General features: G+C 40.2%; 1 protein-coding gene across 14 annotated transcripts in view; it reads right to left on the bottom strand.

Moving 5' to 3' along the window:
- The window catches only part of LOC144314168 (uncharacterized), a 260,622-nt gene that overhangs the window by 235,974 nt on the left and 4,226 nt on the right, over positions 1-20,422 (bottom strand). For all 14 annotated transcript variants that reach the window (XR_013379955.1, XR_013379952.1, XR_013379954.1 and 11 more), the window contains exon 2: positions 12,473-12,546. Coding sequence is in view for 5 of the 14 variants with exons in the window: in XM_077897973.1 (XP_077754099.1) it covers positions 12,473-12,525 (53 nt within the window). In the remaining 9 variants the exon portion in view is untranslated. The remainder of the gene's footprint in view (positions 1-12,472; positions 12,547-20,422) is intronic.

Below are 20,422 nucleotides of genomic sequence, written 5' to 3'. Positions count from 1 at the left end.
CAAATGCAAAGCTAAGTGTAACACACACACGATTCTGAGGTGCTTTTCTTCTTGGGGCCTAATCAAAGTCACTCTTTTCAAATATGTTCTCACTGATGTAAATCTCAGTCCTGGCAAAATGAAACATATTGAATTATTTGATGCAAAGCAAGATTTGAATCCATTTTCCACTTTAATAAGTAAAAAACAACTCAAACTTTGATATCAAACCCAAAATGCACTTTTCACAGATAAGTAGTACAATTGCTTTAAAAAAAAAAAAAAAGTTTCCCTAGGCATATTTCAAGAAATAGCTCATTTTTAAAGGAAGAAGGCAGTAATATCTCAAAGTTGTATTGTGTTGATTCTTAACATATTCTAAAGCCCTGTAATGCTTGGATAAATATGCTGACTAATTGCTCAAGCTTTAATTATATCCCCTTTTAAAAAGACTAAATCCCTGAAATGGAAAGCATCGATTATTAGAATAAAAACATGTCCTTTTATATGAATTATCAGTAGTCCTCAAAATGCAAAAAATATCCAAGTTGGTACTTGCTGTGCATGCTCTTACTTTTTAAAATATATATTTTGTTTTGTCATATGAGCACATTTAATGGTCATATCTTTTCTTGTGGCTGATGAGAAGAGATAACACAAATCTCCTATAGTATACTACTTGTTGTAGAAGTCTCAATTTCTGAATTACCAGTGATGACGATTCCCTGTTTGGGGACCATGTATAAAAATGATGGCCAGATATAATAATTTACCAATAAGTCATCTCTTTTTTTAGGCTAGGCTGAGGACTCTATCATGATCCAGTAAGATTTCACATTAAAACAAGAGATTACACATTAGTGTATTAATGTGCCCCCAGCATCTAGCATTTGGCAAGTATTAATCAATACTAGTTGGATAAAGAAAGAGTTCATGATCTATTTCCCCATTACACACTAGCTTGTTTTTACCAGTCCCATTCAAGGACACAGTTAAGAGTACAAGTCCTTTTGTGCTAACACACACCCTAAAGAGCTTCTCCTTTACCTCAGTGATGTGTCATATATAGACAGAGGTACATAACTTAGTGATAGACCTAAAGACCCAGCCTAGGAAGTAGGGATGAAAGAGAAGTGATCAATGATAAAATATGAATAATAAGCCAGTGGAAACACGAGACTGTCACAGGGAATGGTTGCATCTGTGTTTTGCCTTTGGAAAGTCATTAATTCCCTGCATCCTGCAATCTTGCCTGGAGGCAATAGATGAACAAGCCCAACAATACCAATATACTGAGGGCCCAATCTGTGCCAAGAACTGTATTAGGAGTTTTGCATCAATCTCTAATATCATCCTCACATAGATTCTGTTTAAAAAAAAAAAATAGTACCATTGTGTGACCACAACAAACTCTTCCAGACAAGAAAACTTATGTATTAAAGGACTTGGAGTGATAGGAAACAAATCAGTAGTAAAAGCATAGCCAACTCCTCTTAGCTCTGTAGGTTTTTCCCATAACCTCTCATATAGTATAACTTCTAACTTCTTATATAGTATAGCGAAATAGTTTTAGGTTTCAAGGTATAGGACATACTCAGCTCAGCACGTAAAACATGGCCAACACTCACATGTGGCAGCTGTTATTTAGGGGACAAGATTTTCCACTGCTGTGCATATTAAAGAATAGTCTTTTGTGCCATATATGCAGATTTTTTTTATACCTTAGCTGCTTCTTCATAGACCATGCGACCCCGCCAACCTCATGTCTCTCTCACACACAGCCAATCTCATTCAAAAAAACAATCATCATTCAGCCAGTGGCATCTGAAGTGATTCCACACAGCAAATTTGCAAATTTGCGCAATTATGTCACAAGTGTCTAACCTGGGAACATCCCTGACGTTGGGTATTTTGAACACACAAATATCAGAGATAATCAGAAGTAGCAGCTGGAACATCTCAAATATATGCCAAGATGGAGCAGGACACAAAGCCATTAGTAATAAAAGCCACAAGGAAGCCAGAGGCCACAAAAAAGGATACCTCCATTGGTTAATAGGATTTGAAGTACCTCTGATCACAAAAATCTGAAGCAGTTTACCTAATTTAGACTATGTTTGATATTAGAAAGATGAGCAAGGGCACCAGGTGAACACGGTTGATCAACAACCTAGCCGCTATGTTGAAGCTCATTTCCCAACCACAGAATTCAAGGAGGAGTCATTGTGTCCTCATGACTGAGGGATAACGGAGAGTTACTAATGAAGAAGAAAATGTGGTCTTCTCCCTCAGAAAAAGCAAGGCTTCCTCTAGGATCATGTGTCATCATAACAACTGTAACAACAGTAGACAACAACAATGAAATGGTCACTACCCAAGCACAGTGCTGACATGAGTTGCAAAATGATGCCCAAAAAAAAAAAAAAAAAATTCACATTTAATTAAGTTGATAATGGCTGTCTCTGTTAACTTTGTCTGTAATTATTATTTCTTTAACATAAACAAATTAGCTTTAATAGTAAGCCAGATGATGTTTTCAATCTCCACAGGACTTCTAATTTGCAGGCTTTTCAGTTGCTGATTAATCAAAACTGTCCCGAAAACACTCTCTTCAACCCCAGGCATCTGCCTCTGCGGTGCTTTCCCGGCCCTTGAATGTCTATTAATTTACTTTGTTCACACTGGGACAATTTTTCCCTTTAAAGGCATGTCTTTATGAAATGTCTTTAAAGGGATAATTCTGCTATCTAAGAATAGATGCTACACCGTGTCAAGCATGTGCTAGAACTCCAGGATACTAGCATAATTTTGAAAACTTCATGCATGTGTTAGAAAATGTCCACGTTGAAGGCAAGAATGCTCCTCAACTGCTTCAGGCAATTGAAAGACAAGACGCGTTTTGGAATCTGAAAATATTTTCTCCTTGTCAAATAGTTTAAAATGATGAGTAACTTCTGTATCTCCACATAATTAATGGGGATGTCATACCTGCCTACAAATATGAAAAAGTCATTCAAGAGCCCGGAACAATTGAATATATTCCTATCTGTGAAATGAGGTGGATTTAAAGTGTTGCTTTCTTGCTGAATCCCATGGTGCTATTCTTCATGCGGGCTCCTGCCCCCCTGCCTAATGAAGCAGGTCATCAAACATAAGTGCCAAGGCTGATACATGGCAAAGAAAGGAAAAAAAAGACATTCAGCCCTCTCTCCAATCTACTATTATTCCTGCTGTATTCAATGGAAAGATATTTTGTGGGTATTTTTGTTAAATCACATGGATTTGGAAAAAGGATTACCCAGTTTAAAAATTTTGACAGTGATGGCAACCGGTTACTTCACAATTGGCATTAATCTATTATCCTAGCACAGCACAATGGGCTGCCCCACATGTTTAAAAAGATGTATACCCTAACCTGAAGAAGAATGTTGTAAAGCCCAAGTAGTCTTAGAAAAGTTATTTTAATAATGTTTCAATTTAATTCTGTACCAAGTGGCTCACTAGAGCTACTGGTCAAAATCTTTTCTTAAACTTCTTTAAACTTTTTTTTTTTATTGTCCTGTGCCTTTCCTCTTAACCACCAGCTTTAAGCTCTCTTGAGGTTTTCTCCATCTTGAAAATCTACATTTATCTTTTAGAAGTAATTTGGGGACAAAACATTATAGAGATAAAAATAATGTCTTTGAGACAAGCCAGTGAAAGCTATAATCACAGGAGGCGATCTCTTAGGCAAACAGGTCAGGAATAAACATCTCTTATCAGTGCTGAACTAGCCCTTGGGTAGCACCATGCTCCCCGAATAACTCAGAGATACCAAGGTCTTTGTTTATTCTCTTCTTAGCTCATTTCTGAGGCAGCAGAGGTCCCACTTTAGGTCACAAAGACCTATTGCTTTAGAGAAACCTCTATTTTTCAGTAATCCTTCAAAAATTGGAAATCCTGTCAGAAACACCAAGATTAAGCCTTCTAGTCTTCATAGTCATCATTTTTAATACTCCAGAGTACCTTATTTCTTCCCTAATAAAATGACCCGCCCCCACCCTCCCTCTCTTCCTTAGCTATATTCATTGAGATGTGTTTCTGACAGGTTTAAATATTTCAACTGACCTGAACTGAATTCAGAAATGACAAGGAAACCACTAAACCTCAAGAATCATGAAAGGTCACCAAGAAAATACTTCCAAGTGGAGGAGAGGAGGGATAATATCTCAATGCTAAGGTTGTCAGAATCCAGTTTTATTTGCAGTCTCTTCTCTGGCAGATTGCTTGGTGTCATGGAAATGGCAACTGGAGAAGGAGAAATGCACACTTCCTGCCTCAACATATTAGCCCTCATATCAAAGTTTTGAAATAAACAGGGATTGCTTTTTTCCCAAATAGTGGGGTCTTTTCCTCAATTAGTGTTTTAATCTATTGTATTGGGAGATGTATTGTCTTTTCTTCTATAGCTTTGTTTTTCTTAATTTTCTTCTAGTCCAGGGAGAGAACTGTCAGGCAACATCAAAATATAATGTAAAACCTCTTCTGTTTCCATTTTATATGAGGTGAGGTTCAAGGTTAAAAGTGATCTATTTTTGGGATCCAGCAAAGAATGTTTAAGTAAAATATGTAATAGTGAGTTATATCAAAATTATACAAGTGGGTCCCAAAATATCTGTGGAGGCAGGACCAAATGTATCCATCATTCCAACTCTCCAGTTCTGTCTAGATTTCTACATACTTTTGGTTTGTAATGCTCTGAGACAGATCACAACCATCATCCTGTATGCGCAGCTGATTCTGTTCATTAGAACAGACTTTTTTTTATAAGCTAAACTCAAAAGTTATTTGGTTCACTAAGCCTTACACATATACTATAAATACTGTTTTTGAAATGATAGGTAGGTAATATGGACAATATAATGAAAGGGAAAGTTCCCACCTGATGCAAAATAGTACAGAAATTGTGGAGTTTGGATTGAAAAGAAATATATATGGAGGGCTAAGTAAGATATTAAGGAATGATAACTTTGTAACTTTGAGGAGAGACCTAGTGTCGAGAAAAAAAAAATGTAGGGAACGATCAAATTTTCAAGCTCAGGGTCCATCTTTCACTGCTTGCAGTATGGCACAGGAGTAAGAGCAGCAAGGACAGAAATGGGTCTGGAAAGATGGTCCTCCAAGCCTGAAAGTTTCTCTAATCCTCCATTAATAGAGCCCAGAATATTTCAAATGGCCATGGGTGGCTATGGAAAACCTTCCATCAGAACAATGGTCAAAAGTGATATTAGACGAGAGAAAGGAGAAAATACCAAAATACTTGATTGGATGGTGTTGCAGCCAGGCTTCAGAGATTCAACGATCCCTTCAGAGGAATACAGTCAGTGAGCAGAGCCATCGTGCCTTACTTGTGCCCAAAGGGGATGTTAGAAGTTACATAAGGCCAGGCCTTGCTGCAATGGCTATAGTCACACTGCCAGAGCCTGCAGAGAAAAATAATCAGCATGTCCCCCAGATGCCCCCTCCTTTACCACCATGATGACGCCTTCCACAAGCTTTCTCCACAAGATGGTAGTTATGGAGGAGAGAGACAGGAAGAAACCTAGTAGTAGACTAGGACATCAAGGATGTTAAGTTAAACTGGAATAGGGTCCATAAGGCCAGAAGAAAGTTACCTTCAATGTGGTCAGGTTTCCTTTTCTCTTCTACCACTAGTAGAACATGGGAGTGGGGGGAAAGGGGTGTGGCTTAAGAATTCATGACAACTTACATTTTTGCACATTGTAGTATATAAGGTATGATCACTTCTCTGTAACTGTAGAATTTTCACATCAGCTCATATTGTTTCTGTTTCATGTGACAACTAAATCTCCCTTAGTGGTATCTATCATATCCGCCTGCACAGAAACAGCTCTTCCTCTCTCTCTCATTCATATTCACTTATTTTGCCTGATATCACTATCTTTTAATCTATAATATTTTCCTCTATCACCACTGGATAATTTTAAGAAACTCCTTACTGGTCTTGATCTCCCTGCCTCTGGGTTTGTTTTTACTCCCTTTATTGCCAGTCCAACCCCAGGTCTGTTTCATTCTTCACATGCTTCATCTAAAGCAACCCCTCAACATGCAGATCTGTCCCATTTCTCTCCTGCTTGAAACTCAGCAGTTTTCCATTTTCTTGAAGATAAATCCAAGGCCAGTTAAATGGTACACCATCCAGGGTCCTAATGGCCAACTCTCCCTTTTCGGCCATTACTTCCCCAGCTTCTCCCACAATTATGTGAGGCCTTATTACTATAATAAATTCCTTATTCCATAAGACCCATGGATGATTCCTGCTTGCCTGACTTTTCAGATAGTAGAGGTGTCTGGAATCATTGTTATCCCTGAACTGAAAGCAGAGTATTAGGCAGAGTAAGGTGGCATAGAGTAGGTTCCTTGAGACTAGGAGGGATTATGAGCTTTGGAACAAAGCTAGATCAAGGCAGTTTCATAGGAAAGATGGTAGGGAAATAAATAGCCTAGTTTCACTGTCCTCACTCTTTCTAACCTATTGTTTGGAATCTTTTGTGACAGAATAACCAGAAACCAGAAGCAAAGAAACTGCTGATATAACCCATACATGTTGACCTCCAGAGCAGAGAGCAGAGTTTACATGATCTATCACTGTCCCCCAGGCCTTCAAGCTCATATTTCACCTTCTTCCTCACACTCTCTGCTACAACCACTCTGAGGGTTTTTTTTTTTCTTTTTACATCCTTGAGGCTATGTTTTTACTTTCTTGAGGGCCTATGTAAACAATGTTCTCTGTGCATGTGCTGTCCTTTCCTTTCCTCTTCTCCCTCACTTGGATAATTCCAAGTTACCCTTCATGTAGAAATGTTATTGTCACTTCAGTATCAAGCTATCACTGGACACTTCAACTAAATCCTAACTCCTTTAGGTGAGGTTCCCTAACATTCTGTACTCTTGCTATCATAGCTTAGGTCACCGTGTAATGGCAGAGACTATATTACTGTTCACTATTGTAACCCAAAATCCAGCATTTGGGTCAAAGACCTAATAGATGGCCAATACTTGTTCAATGAGAGAGTGAGTGAGGATGATGTTTTTACTATGAAGCAGATCAAGAAATACTTTTTTAAAAAAGATTTATTTATTCATGAGAGACATACAGGGAGAGGCAGAGACATAGGCAGAGGGAGATGCAGGCTTCCTGTGGGAAGCCCAATGCAAGACTCGATTCTAGGACACCAGGATCATGAGCTGAACTAAAGGCAGATGCTCATCCGCCAAGCCACCCCAGATGCCCTCAAGAAATACTTTTGTACTTGTACAGGTGGTGTCTAAATCTCATACGTGAACCAACTAGCAAATGCAATCCATATCCTCTTTGCATAGATAAACAGGGTGTTTAGAGAGTCCATGCTCATGAGGGTACAGTCTCACTTTGAGAAAGAAATACACAGGGAAAGAGCAAAGAAAGACCACTGTGTCCTTAATGGCCCTGGCCAAGATTACACTGGAACTTTCACTTCTAAGTAGGACAAACTTAGTCTACCAGATGGATCCGTCTGCAGAATATAGCAATACCACTTGGACATCATATAAAAAGCAATTATCTCAATGTACTGGAAGATAAACAGTCTGGCAGAAAGTACACACTCATGGAGTGGGAAAAATGGTATTCTCCACAAGTAGGTCCTCATCTTTCATGGCCTTTAACCTGAGTCCAAGTGCAGTACACATGGTACATGCAGTGGTGAGAGGGATTCACAAGATAATGTTCACACTCTTTGAGTTCGGGGGAATCAGAAGTTTAAGCTGGGCAATGTGAAACATTGAAGAAAGTGTGGGAGTTCTTTCGTGGTAAAAACCACAAAGGGGATCCATATCTACTACCCATCTCTCCAACTGATCCTGAACATGCTTAAAGCAAAACTGAATCAAAGCACCTGAATTAAAGACAAAAGATCTGAATCCAGTCCATATCTGGTACCCACACAACAGAGACTGTAGATCACCACAGTCATGATATCTTGACTACAATCCAAAATTACCAGACAGAATAAAAACCAAGAAATAGAACATGTTGTCATAAAAAAAAAGAAAGTCAAGTCTGACTCAGAGATGAACACCCAAGAATTTTTAAAAGGCTCTTGTAATTAGCAACAATTAAGTAAAACAAAACATTTTTTTCAGCAAATAGAAATATCAGTGAAGAAATAGCAAACTGAAGAGATAAAAGATTGAGATAAAGAAAAATCAGAATCTTGGCAACTTATTACAAAATACCAAATAGTCTAATAGACAGGTAACTGATACGCCATAAGGAGCAGAGACCTAGAATGGAGTAGAAAAATGATTGAAAGTATAGCAGTTGAAAATTCCCCATTTTGATGAAGTACAAAAATTTTCAAAAATAATCTACTAAATAAACATGGAAGCAAAATTAACACCAAGAACCCAAGGTGAGGCTCATCAGAGGCAAGATGACCAAAGCCAAAGATAAGGGGAAACTCTTGAAAGCATTAAAGAAAAAAAAAAAAATGAAAAACACCGTGTTATGGAGAGGGGATCACAAATTTAATTACTGACTGATTTCACAGCAGAAACCATCAAGAGTGAGAGAAATATCTTTATGGTACTTTATAAAAGTATTTTATTTTTTTATTTTTTTTTATAAAAGTATTTTAAATGTCAAGTTAGTATTCTAGAACACTATGCTAGATATTCAGGGTATTTGCCTTTCAGAATGAAGAAAAATTAAAGATCTTTTCAGATTAAAGAAAGCCATGAAGACTTCCTAACTACAAAGAATGCTACAGACAGTTATTCAGAGTTTAAGGGAATGATGATGGATAGACATCTGGATCCTCTGAAAATAATAAAAATAACTGAATTGTGCCAGCAACCCAAGTGAATAAGGAAATGGATTCCTCTATCATCCCGAGAAGGATGCAGGCCTGCCAACACCCTCATCCCAGACCTGTAGACCGGTGACATAATGAATGTTTGGTTTTAAGCTGCTAGTTCGTGGTCATTTGTTATGGCAGCAAAAGAAAACTACTAGAAGAACTCTTGGATAATATTACCCTCCCTCCCGTTTTAAAGAGAAAATTCTCAAGTGAGCTCTGCACCATTTTATAAAGGGTCCCCAGCATACCTGATCCCCCATTCTCTACAATGTAACCCGCTCAATGACATGACTTTATTCTTCCAAGTCCCTCAACTCAAGGTCTCTCAGATTGCATCTCAGGTAATGTATCTTCAAGTTAGCTTTTTGTCTCAGGTTCAGCTTTTTGGAGGACTCAGATGAAGTCAGCCGGTCCTGGGACCAGCCCTACAGTAAATCCTTAGGTTGGGAGCTGACTCGGGTTCGAATCCTCCGATGTTCTAAGCAACCCACGGGTCAGCCGGCAATCAGGACCCCAGTGCTGTTGGTAGGTGGGGTGGTCATCATAGGTGGATGTAGGAGCATCACAATTCTGACCCTCTCACCCTTGGTAGATTGGAACAAGTTAGAATTATCTGCCTTTGATTAACCATCTTCAGAGTTTCGACAAGAGAAAGACAGATTTGATGTTCCACTCAATTCAAGGCACACTGGTGATGTCAGCAGTCTCGTTCCAGCATTTAGGACTGTCTACAGCCCCCAATGCGGTCCAAAATCAGGCTCAGGCTCTACTGGTACTGGTAGCACACCCACCAGGAGACTGAATTCACAGCCTTAGCAGGACTCCTGCATCCAAACCAGGTCCCTCACATAAAAAAGAGCAAGGCCCTGACACCTGTCAATGATGTCCTTGTATGAATGAACAGAAGAAACTGGAATCCCCAAGCCAGTAGGTGCAGATCCCACCTTCCTGACTGTGAGCAACCTTCCCCTGCCAGGACACCTTGTTGCCTGAGGCATGTATCCCATAAGATGATGCCTACACTGTCTCTATCTGCAGAGTAGCCCCCTGTTATATAGGAGTTTCCCTTTCTTGTAGGACTAATGTGAAAACTGCAAGAGGTGGCAAACACGCTTCAACATTGATTTTTTTTATAAATCTAACAATATAGATCTTTGGGAAAGAGTTATCATTGTGTCACAAAAAGAAAAGTGCCGGGAGAAACAAAAAGAAAAAAACCCTAAATACTTAGCATAGTAATTTTTAAATCAATTACATGTAACTTAAGAAAGTTACCTTGTGAACATTAGTCTTTAGTGTTTCCAGGGATTTCTTTTGTTAGAAATTGTGCTTTGATTTTTTTTTAAGTACTTCCAAATGGCATACCAATATTTGACTACAGAGCTTGAAGCAAAACAAACAGAACTCCACATACTCAATTTTGGTATGTTTACACTGATAAAGCAGGTTAGAAAAAAATGTGTGTTTTTTTTTTTTAATTGAGAGAAGATTTATTTAAACAAGTAGTATTGCAAAAGTTTGTGGTTGCTTTGGGCTGTACTACATACTTAAAATAAATAGCCTAAATTTATTCTTCTAGGGAGAAATATGCTAGTCACGACCAGATATAATATTGTGGACTGTTGCCACAGAACTTTTGGTCCACGCATAAATAAAGAAATTTGCCTTTACTCAGAGACCTGGCCCCTAAGTCAGTTGAATAAATTTAGCAAGTAAACCTTTATAATTCTCAAGTCAGCAACAGGTCAGTGTTACTGAGTGCAGCTTGGCAACAGTAAATAACTGATATGTCCACTTGTGAAAAATAAAGTACAATGCAATAAAGGCCTGTGGAACCAGAGAAAACTAGTTTCAAATTCTATTCTTCATTTACAGGTTGTCTGAGCTTGAGTAATTCACTTTCTCTAAATCTGAGCCTCCTATTCCAAAGCACTGATATAAAAATACACATTGCAGAGAATTAACCTACATAGGACATGTATATATAGCAGATACATATCGGAAAAATATAATCAAAACCAAAATTTCCTGCCAACCCAGAAAACTTCTCACAAACATTGAAAGAGAAGTTTTATTACTGAATAAAACATCCAGCCAGAATATGCTGTGCAGAGTCAGCCCGCTAAGAATGCAAAGATAGCAGGAAGTCTTACTCTTTCATTTAGCCAAGCAGATAACCCATATACAGATGTTCTCAAGACCAACAATAACTGGTCCCCAGGTAAGAGGACTTTACAGCACCGTTTATCATGCATAGTTCACCCTAAATTCACCTGGTAATTGGGGTGGCCATATGGGTTTCCTAATTAGCTTTATCCAAAGGAAAAATAAACTTCCCAGATCTTTATGACAGGAGGTAGTATTGCAACTTGGAGCAACGTACTCAATGAAGTTAGTCTCTGACTCTCTCATGGAAACCAGGAAATAGGGACACCGTATTCCTTAATGATTACATGTTACAGAAATAGCTCCCAGACATTCCTGGGTCTTAAAATGAGCAAGAGTCTTGTTGAGATTTTAGAAGACATATATGTTTCAAAAAGACAGACAAATAACTTATAAATTCTCTCAAGTAAATGCTGTAAGAATAAGGAGAAAGAAGTATCTCTGATTTTCAACAAGGAGAATTAGGCCTCTGATTTTTAACTGCATTTGACCTGACGTATAGCACCATGTCTACCACATTGGTCTAGTCTATTATCCCTTCATAAAGACTCTTAATACATATGAAGTGTTGGGCAGGCAGAGATAGGGTCTCTCCAAAATGGATGACTTAAGGCTAATAGGTGGGGTCACCCCTCCCCCAGATGTCACCCCTGATAAGTTCCTAAAACTCATCAAGTCAAACAACTCGTGATCTACCTAAAAGAAGAACACCAGAATCAGCCAAAATCAAGAACATGCACCCTGCCTCACCTTATCACATAAAACCACATGTCCCTAACCACCCCATTTTTTTTTCTTAACTTGCACAGGCATAAAAAAACACACCCCCTTGCCCTCCTGGGCACAACTTCCCTGACTCATGCCTCCTCTTCAAGTTGCAGAACCTTGCTGGGGGAGCGCTCCCCATTAAAGCACTCTCGAACCTACTGCCTGGCTCTGGTTTCTTTAATTTTCTCCCCCAAGCCTTAAAAGAAAACCTAACATAAAGTAACCATGTTTTTTACTTCCTACCAACATTGAAACTGGTATACAAAATCTCCAAATGTTTTTTTCTGACCTATTAACAGTAATAATAATTTTAAAAAGGACAAACAATGTATAGGCTCTCAATATTACAATTCGTCCACAAAGTAGAAATTTTGTAATATAAATTACCCCAGATTAACACTTAAATATGAACACAGAAGCACAAACTTAATACAATGACTTTAAAGAACCCAAGCATCGAATTTCAAAGGATAAAGAATACTTCGTGATGCCACTTTAGGAGATTCAAAAGCCAAAAGTTCATTCCCTTTGCAATTTGCAGTTCTGATAATGTTGCTAGTCCAGATCAGCAATAGACCAGATCAGCTGCAAAAATGATGAGTTTGGAGCTCATCCATGCTCCACAGTGGACACAAAACAGTCACAGCACAGGGACCTACCTGTACCTCACACAACATAGTCCTACGGTCTCAAATTTGACTGGCAAATGCATCTTGGCCCAATCTCAAAGTTCCTGAGAAGAGAAAAAAAAAAGCTACTGAGGTAGAAATAAATTCCAAGTTTAGATAGAAGTAGGGGTAATATAAGATCATATTTTTATAGAGATCCTCATTAACATCTGGAAAGGAAAAGCAGAGGCATGCTGAATTGTCAAGGTATTATCATTTAAAGGACAATTGCTAAGCATAATAGGAAGCTCAACAAGCTGATTCCTGTCAGTCTGACACTGCTGGAGGCAAGAAAATGTCAATTCAAATGAGGTTGCAGACTACAAATTCCTTAAAATGACAGGTAAATTCAGGCACATTGTAGAAAATAATATTACTTGACAATCTTTAATTTATAAATAGCTCAATAAATCATAGTGACAAAGAAAAAAAACCCATAGCCTTTAATAAAAACTCAACATAAGAAATAGTTGACAAATTGACAATTATAATGAGAGATTGACATGCTTCTGAATAGATTCCAGGAAAAAAAAAATTTAAATATCACAGTTATAAAGCATGATCTATTATTAATATATTAAGATCACTCATCTAACAGAAAATAGACATTCTCCATAAACATGTGTGAAATACCTGTAAAACTTGCCCACCACAAGATCCCAAAGCAAATCTCAACAAATAATGTTGGCATGATATCTAAAACCATTTTCTCTGCAACAACCTTGGTGGCTCGGTTAAGTGTCTGCTTTTGACCCAGGTCATGATCCCAGAGTCCAGGGATCATGCCCCTGCATCAGGCTCCCTGCTGAGCACAGAGTCCTCTTCTCCTTCTCCCCACTCTGCCCCTCTCCCCACTCTTGTTCTAATATATAAAATCTTATAAAAAATATACTTTGACCATGATGCTACAAAATGAGAATAAGAACCTTTCCAACTTGATTTTTTAATAGTTCCATTGAGTACAATAGTTCAAAGAAAAGAAAAATACAATGAAAATAAAATAGGCCTCTACCAAAGTTAATTAAAAAAACAGAAAAGGGGTGCCTGGGTGGGTCAGTTCATTAAGCGGTTAACCGTCTGACTTTTGATTTCAGTTTAGGTCACAATTTCAGGGTTGTGAGACCAGGCCCAGTGTCAAGCTCTGTGCTGTGTGGGAAGCCTGCTTCAGATTCTCTCTCCCTCTCCCTCTGCCCTTCCCCCTTGTTAAAACAAAACAAAAATCAGACAACATACAAATAGAACAAAACAAAAATTAGAAAACTGGCTAGAAGAAAAAAAAAACTGGCTACAGATAGAGCAAATTAAAAGATAATAAAGATAAAATTGTTGGGTCACACCGTTGGGATTTCCCCAGGTGAAATCTGAAATTGGTCCCTGTGCATTGGAGGACAAGGAGAAACCAAAGAGCAGTGCACCCCAGGTTGCTAGATGGCAGTTTTCATAAGCAAGGGGACTTACATAGGAGGCTTGGCTTGGATGGCCACAAGATGAAGAAACCTCCACATCCGTGCACCAGAACCTCATGAGTTTACATAGAGAGGCCAACCCTGGATTCAGTTACATTCGCTATCAAAACAGTCTCAACACATTGCTCTCTCGAGGCTGCACCCATGAAACTAGCTCCTACTGTGCGAACAGCGGTTAGAGTATACACCCCAAAGATGAGAAAGAGGGCAAAGGGGTGAGGAGCTGAGGCTGTCTGGGCCTACCTCACAGGTCAAGTGGCAGTCATGTCCTCTTAATGACCTCCCCCAACAGTCTTTTGTGATCCTCTTATAATCTCACAACACAGGACAGTTAGTAAGAGGTTTTATTAGCACGGGGGTGGTTGTTTGGGGACTGTCTGTACATGATACCATGCTGTCCATGATACCACAGCAGTAGGAGAGGCAGTTCCAGGAGAAAATACAGAGTAAGATAATGATTCCCAATACAAGTAATGATATTTTCTATCAAGAGAACCCCATGATCCAAACCATATATTAAGTCCTTTAGACTGAGGAAAGAAGGGGTGTCAGGTTATTCAGTATTCACTTGTGTTTTCATGTGATTTAATAAAAGGATGTAGGAGCAGACCCAACAGCTATGAACAATATTTGGGGTGGATAATGACACAGGAACCTCCTTGTGAGCCGGTTATAATATCCAAAGCCATCCTATTTTGGAGAACAGATTTTCTCCCTAAATACATTTCAGTGTTTTGTAAAGATAATCTTAGCTTGTTATCATAAAAGGCTTTGTAGTTTAATGTAGTAAGTGCCTCTTTGAGCACTGTAGTGTCCCCCAGGCCAATGAAGGAGACAAAGACAGCAGTCAATCATACCAAAAGAAAACAAAATATGGCCATCTAGCCTTGGTAAGGGAGAGGCTCACAAATTTTGTTATGGTGGGGTGAACCCTCCCCTATGCTTAAGGAAAACCCAGAGTACAGTGGCCCAACCATCCAGGTGGAAGTCATGGCCAAAGACTTGTATCATCTAGCCCACCGTGTTCCACTTGAGGTACCCCAGTAAATACCCGGGCAGCAGTATCAGTCAGTGCCTATCATTTAATGTGATAGAATGGCCCAATTCCAGCAATATCCATCCCATATCCCTAGTGCAATTGGGTTGGTTCTATTTAGAGTAATTTTTCTGTTTCCAACATAGGGGTGCTCAGGTACTCAAAATGTTCATAACCTGGGGTGAGCAACATGAACCCATTCCAAATTTGACCACCAGCCATTCATGCCTTTGATGATGTATTTTTAGGACCCTTCTGGTCAGCAGTTTGATGCGCTGCCTGTGTACTGACCAAAAAAAAAAGAAAAGGATTCTATATCCGCTGTAATTCATAATGTATGCCACAGGCTAGGTTTCTGGATCAGTATTAGTAATATCAGATGAATTAAGAGTACTAGTCCTAGCTGGTCTTTCTTTAATGTACCGCTTTAAGGCCTTCCAATCCCTGGAGTATTAACACCCCCCACGGCAATCTTCATGAGCTGGAGTGGGGCAGGGGCTCACATATTCAACAGTTGGGTTGATTTCTTTGGCGGGCATATAAATGGACCCATTGTAGAAAGGTATTTCCATCAAGTGTGCACCCTATGACCAGATATCCCAGTCAGAGAAGTCTAAGGTCAAAAGGATCTATTTAGTAGGAGCTTGTACAGGAAGGTCTTCCCTTGTAGAAGAATATACTAGTAGTATGATCCTTAGATGTTGATGTGGCTGCAGCTCTAGCAATCTGACCTGATTGTGCATACACATTGCCAGTGAGAGGTGGCACTGTCACTTGTGAACAGATGGATTAGGGCCAGCATATACCAGACCAGGATTTCCATCTTTTCCTCTTTTACAAGGTGTGTATTCCAGCTAATGTACAGTGAGCTTCGACAAGTTTGGCTTATGGCAAGAAATCAAGATCCCAAAGCAAATTAAGTAATTCCCTTTCCCCCAATGGTAAGAAGTAATTCACCCATAGAGGTGGGGTACTCCATTGCAAATTATGGTAGATTACACCTTTCCAAGTCATGATGGGACCTGGTGTTCCCTGCTTAGCAGGTTAACCCACAAAGGGAAACAGGGCAAAGGCTGTCTCAGTGACTTCCATATCTTTATGGTGTTGGTTGTCTGGGCTGGGGTCCCCACGCAGGGGGATGGTTAACAGGTCTTACTAGATGACCATTCAGAAGTACCAAAGCCTGAGGTAACACCTCAACTTACCCAGCCAAGGCAGCTTTACCAGTTAGGAGGGTAGTACATTGCTTCAATATTCCATTTTTCCTTTCTACTAATCCTACTGCTTGTAGGTTACAGGGGAAATAAAGCCTTCATTAAAGGTCCCGTTCTTTTACTCCAGCCTTACAGATCATTATCTTTGAAATATGAACCCCTGAACTCTATCTATTCAACAAGGGTATCCATACATGTTACTCAACTTCTCTAATCCCTTAATGGTGGCAGCTTGGTTTTGGTGGTGACTTAGACCAGATACAGGATCCACACAAACTAAGATACATCTAGAACACTCAGAAAAGAGGTCCATGTAGTCAACTTGACAATCCTTCACCCGATAGGAACTCCAATGGATGCTTAGAACATGCCAGAAATGCTATTATTCCATTAACTGTGTTATTGTATTTCAAGAGCAATCTAACATCCTTGGTAAGAAGTCATCCCATTTTTTTTGGGGGGGGTGGTGAGGAGAAGTCATCCCATTTGGATGCTACAGTGCCTGCAGCTCAAATATCAGTAACCCAGGGTAAGCAAAATGAACCCATCTCAAATCTGAGCATTGCCATCCATGGCTTCGATGGTGATATCTTTAGGACCTTTCTTGTCACCCGTTTAATGGGCTACTTTGTGTAATTTAACAGAAAAAATAACCATGTGTTGACGGTGACCCTGAAACCTAGCCTATGGCACACACGGTTAGTAAAATCAGATGAAAAAACAAAAAAGAGTACTAGTCCTAGTTTGTCCTTCTTTAATACACTCCCTTGGGCCTTGCAGCTCCCCCTCTGGAGTACTGATACCCACCATGGCAATCCTAATGAGCTAAAAAGGAGCTGCCCACATACCAAACGTTGAATTGATTCCTTTGCCAGGTATACAAGTGAGCCCACCTGTGACCTGTCACCATAAGAGTATCAGAAGTCTAAAGTTGAAGAGCCATATTTAGTAGGAACTTACACGAAGGTCCTCTCCTTTTTTAAGAATTAGGCTTGTGGCCTGGTTATTAGATATTAGCATGGCTGCAGCTTTAGAAATTTGACCTGTGTATACACCCATATTGGCCAGGGGAAGCAGGACTGTCAGGTGGAAAGAGATGGCCTGGGAATGGGATATGCCAAACTAGGATTTCCTTTTTTTTTTTCTTTCATTGCTGAATGTTCTGTTCCAAATAGAAGGAGTTTCAACAGGTTCGGCCTGCAGGACAATGAAATTCCAGGGGAGCTTGAATACTTCCGCCTTACCAAGGGTGCAAAGTAATTCCCCCACTCCAATGGAACATTTAGCACAAATTCCAGTAGAAAATGCTTTTCCCAGGCCTGAGGGGGCTTGGTGTACTCAGCAGTTTGGCATGTTGACCCACCATTAGAGCCAGGGCAATGACAGTCTCCCACAACGTCCATACTTTTACAGTGTTAACGGTCTCAGCAAGGATCCCCAACCAGGCAGAGGCAGATGGGGAAACAAACACTAGTAGTTGATCATTCAAAAATTGTAAAGCCTGGGACAGTACTTTAGTCCATAGAGCCACGGTGGTACCTGCTAGTGATTGAATCTCCCCTTTAGTATTCCATTTTTCCTTCCTACCAGCCCTACTCCTTGCAAGTTACAGGGGATACAGATCCTCCATTCCATGTGCTATTCTCTCGCCCAGTTTTCTACAAGGTGATGTATGTAACATGAACACTGACCACTTTCTATTCCATAAGGATATCTGTATTACCCAGCTTCTCCAATCCCAAATAGTGGTAGCCTGGTTTGCACAGCAACAGGAGAAAGCTTGGGTTAGGCTAGACACAGTATCCACACAACCTAAGTCATATTTAGAAATCTTACTCAGAGGAGATGGATAAGATCACCTAACTGTCAAGTTCTAGCTGGGAACTCCTATGGATGGCCCCAGATTCCTGCAGCAGTTGCTCCAGGAGTTACTTAGAAAGCCAGGATATGCCTTTATTAACCAAGTTGTTATATTTCAAGAGCAATTGGCACCTCTGCCAATATACAACAGCACCTGAGTGCTACAGTGGCTCTTCTCTGTGGGCCACGTCTACTGTATATACTCAAGAAGCAGTTGCTAGAGCTCATAACTGAGCTAGGCCATTAGCTTTCTCATTGCCAGAGGTTGTTGTGACCTTACGAAGCAGGAGTAGATCATAGTGGGACTTGTCTCAGGCTCTTGTAAGTATTCTCAAATGTTTCCTATACATATCCTGACCCAATATGGGCTTATTCATAATTGTTTCCCTTCAGTTCCTGTTATCCAAGCCGTAGAGTTAACCCCTTCAGACCCCAGTTGTCAGGACAAAGACTTAACAGCCAGGGCTCAGTCAAACCCCTCTTACTTCAGTACGTGGTCTGCCTCAGCTCATGCCTTTTCCATCCAGGTAGTGTCAGGTTTGAGCTGACAACTGCAATCCAGGGGCAGTTGGATTGGCCCAACTAGAACCATCTATGTACAGATCCTCAGCAGAATTCACCTCTGCCCCCTCATTCTCTCTACAGGCCATCACAGGAATAGAAGTAGGGGCAATGGGAAGATCTACTCTAACATCTAAGAGCACCCGTATTTCTAGAGATGCTGAACTGAAGGACTGGGTATTCCTCTATGATCAATAGGCAGGTCACTTGATAAATGTGGGAGTTTGAGCCATAGCAGTGGTGGCCAATGGAACATGTTTTCAACCCAAGCTATGGGAAGAAGAGTTCTTGCCACACTATGCTGTTACTTCATGAGCAGGTCTACCTGGAGGAGTGCTATGTATGCTGCTAGAAGCTGTTGCTCTATGGAGGCGGCGGGGAGGGGGGGTATACCAAGTTTTTGGAACATTCCCAAACTGAGACCAAAAATCCCAGAATTACTCTCCTGTTGTTGCTGCCACAGGGCCCAACCCATACATTTATAAGTCACAAATATATCAAATTCCAATGGTAGCCTTGCTTGCAAGATGCCCAGAACTTTAATGTATTTGACTAGTACTTTTATCTATCTTTTCAAGGGGAGCTTGCTACTCTGACCCCCAGTCCTTATGCACCACCCTTCCTTTAGCAGACAGTCTAAGGGACAGAGACACTGTGCCAAGTAGGGAATAAAAGTCCCCCCAAACACCCACAAAGGTTTGTAGCTGTTTCATAGTCTTAGGCTTGAATTTTCTCAACCATAACTTCTAGAACAGCACCCATCTCACCCAACCAAATGACTCTCCAAGACTTTAGGGAAGTACCTGGGCCTTGAATAATCTGTGGGTTCTCTGCCTACCTTTTGCTCACAGAACATGCTGTAAAAGAGGCAGCCTTCACATGTCAATAGACCATCAATGTAATGGGTCCATGGTATGGATATGGGACAACAGCACAGGGACAGATCTTAGATTACCATCCCATAACATATTAAGGGGCTATGCAGATTGACAAGATGAAGCATTTGAAAGGCCCACTGTGGCTCCTCTCACATGAAGCCAAGTGAAGTCTGAGATTCAGCAATCAAGGATACACTGAAAAACATCATTGCTAAGTCTAGTATAGCAGGTACACGACTCAGATTATGGCCAACTTTTGTAAGATGGTGGCCATATCTGGCACAGCCACGTGGATGGGCACACTGCCTGGCTCAGGTCTCAGTATTCCATCATCATTAGCCGTTACAGATCTGGTTTTATTGAGCACATCAGACCATTAAAAGCACTATGGATATAGTCTGTACGAGACCCTCCACTCAATGTGGTTCCTAAGTATGTTGTTTCTATGTCCTAAGGTAACCAGTATTATAGGACAGTTGCCTTTTTTTTGTCAGAGTTGTTGACTTCCAGGTTATTTGGATTTTCTGGTTGGGTTAATCTTACCTGGAAGCAGAATTCACAGAGATTTGTATAGCAGGATTTTGTTGGTTACCTATGCCCAATACACTGCCTGGCATTGAAAACAGAAAACCCTCATTCTTATAGGTGCAGACCCCCAATTTGCAGTGTCAAAAGGATATTCCTGACCCTAACAGGATGCCCTCTATAACCGCCAATGGCCTTGAAGGGGCCAGAAGATTTGAGGGTTACCAAGTATTAGAGAACATTCAGCTACAGCAAACAAAGCCTTCACTTTTATTTCTCAAAGAGCAGTTAAGGGATCCCTGGGTGGCGCAGCGGTTTAGCGCCTGTCTTTGGCCCAGGGCACGATCCTGAAGACCCAGAATCGAATCCCACATCGGGCTCCCTCTGCCTGTGTCTCTGCC

This window comes from Canis aureus, chromosome 5, assembly GCF_053574225.1.
Source record: "Canis aureus isolate CA01 chromosome 5, VMU_Caureus_v.1.0, whole genome shotgun sequence".
Lineage (NCBI taxonomy): Eukaryota > Metazoa > Chordata > Mammalia > Carnivora > Canidae > Canis > Canis aureus.
The sequence above is the reverse complement of the archived record's forward strand: the minus strand, read 5'-3'. Positions and strand labels throughout refer to the sequence as shown.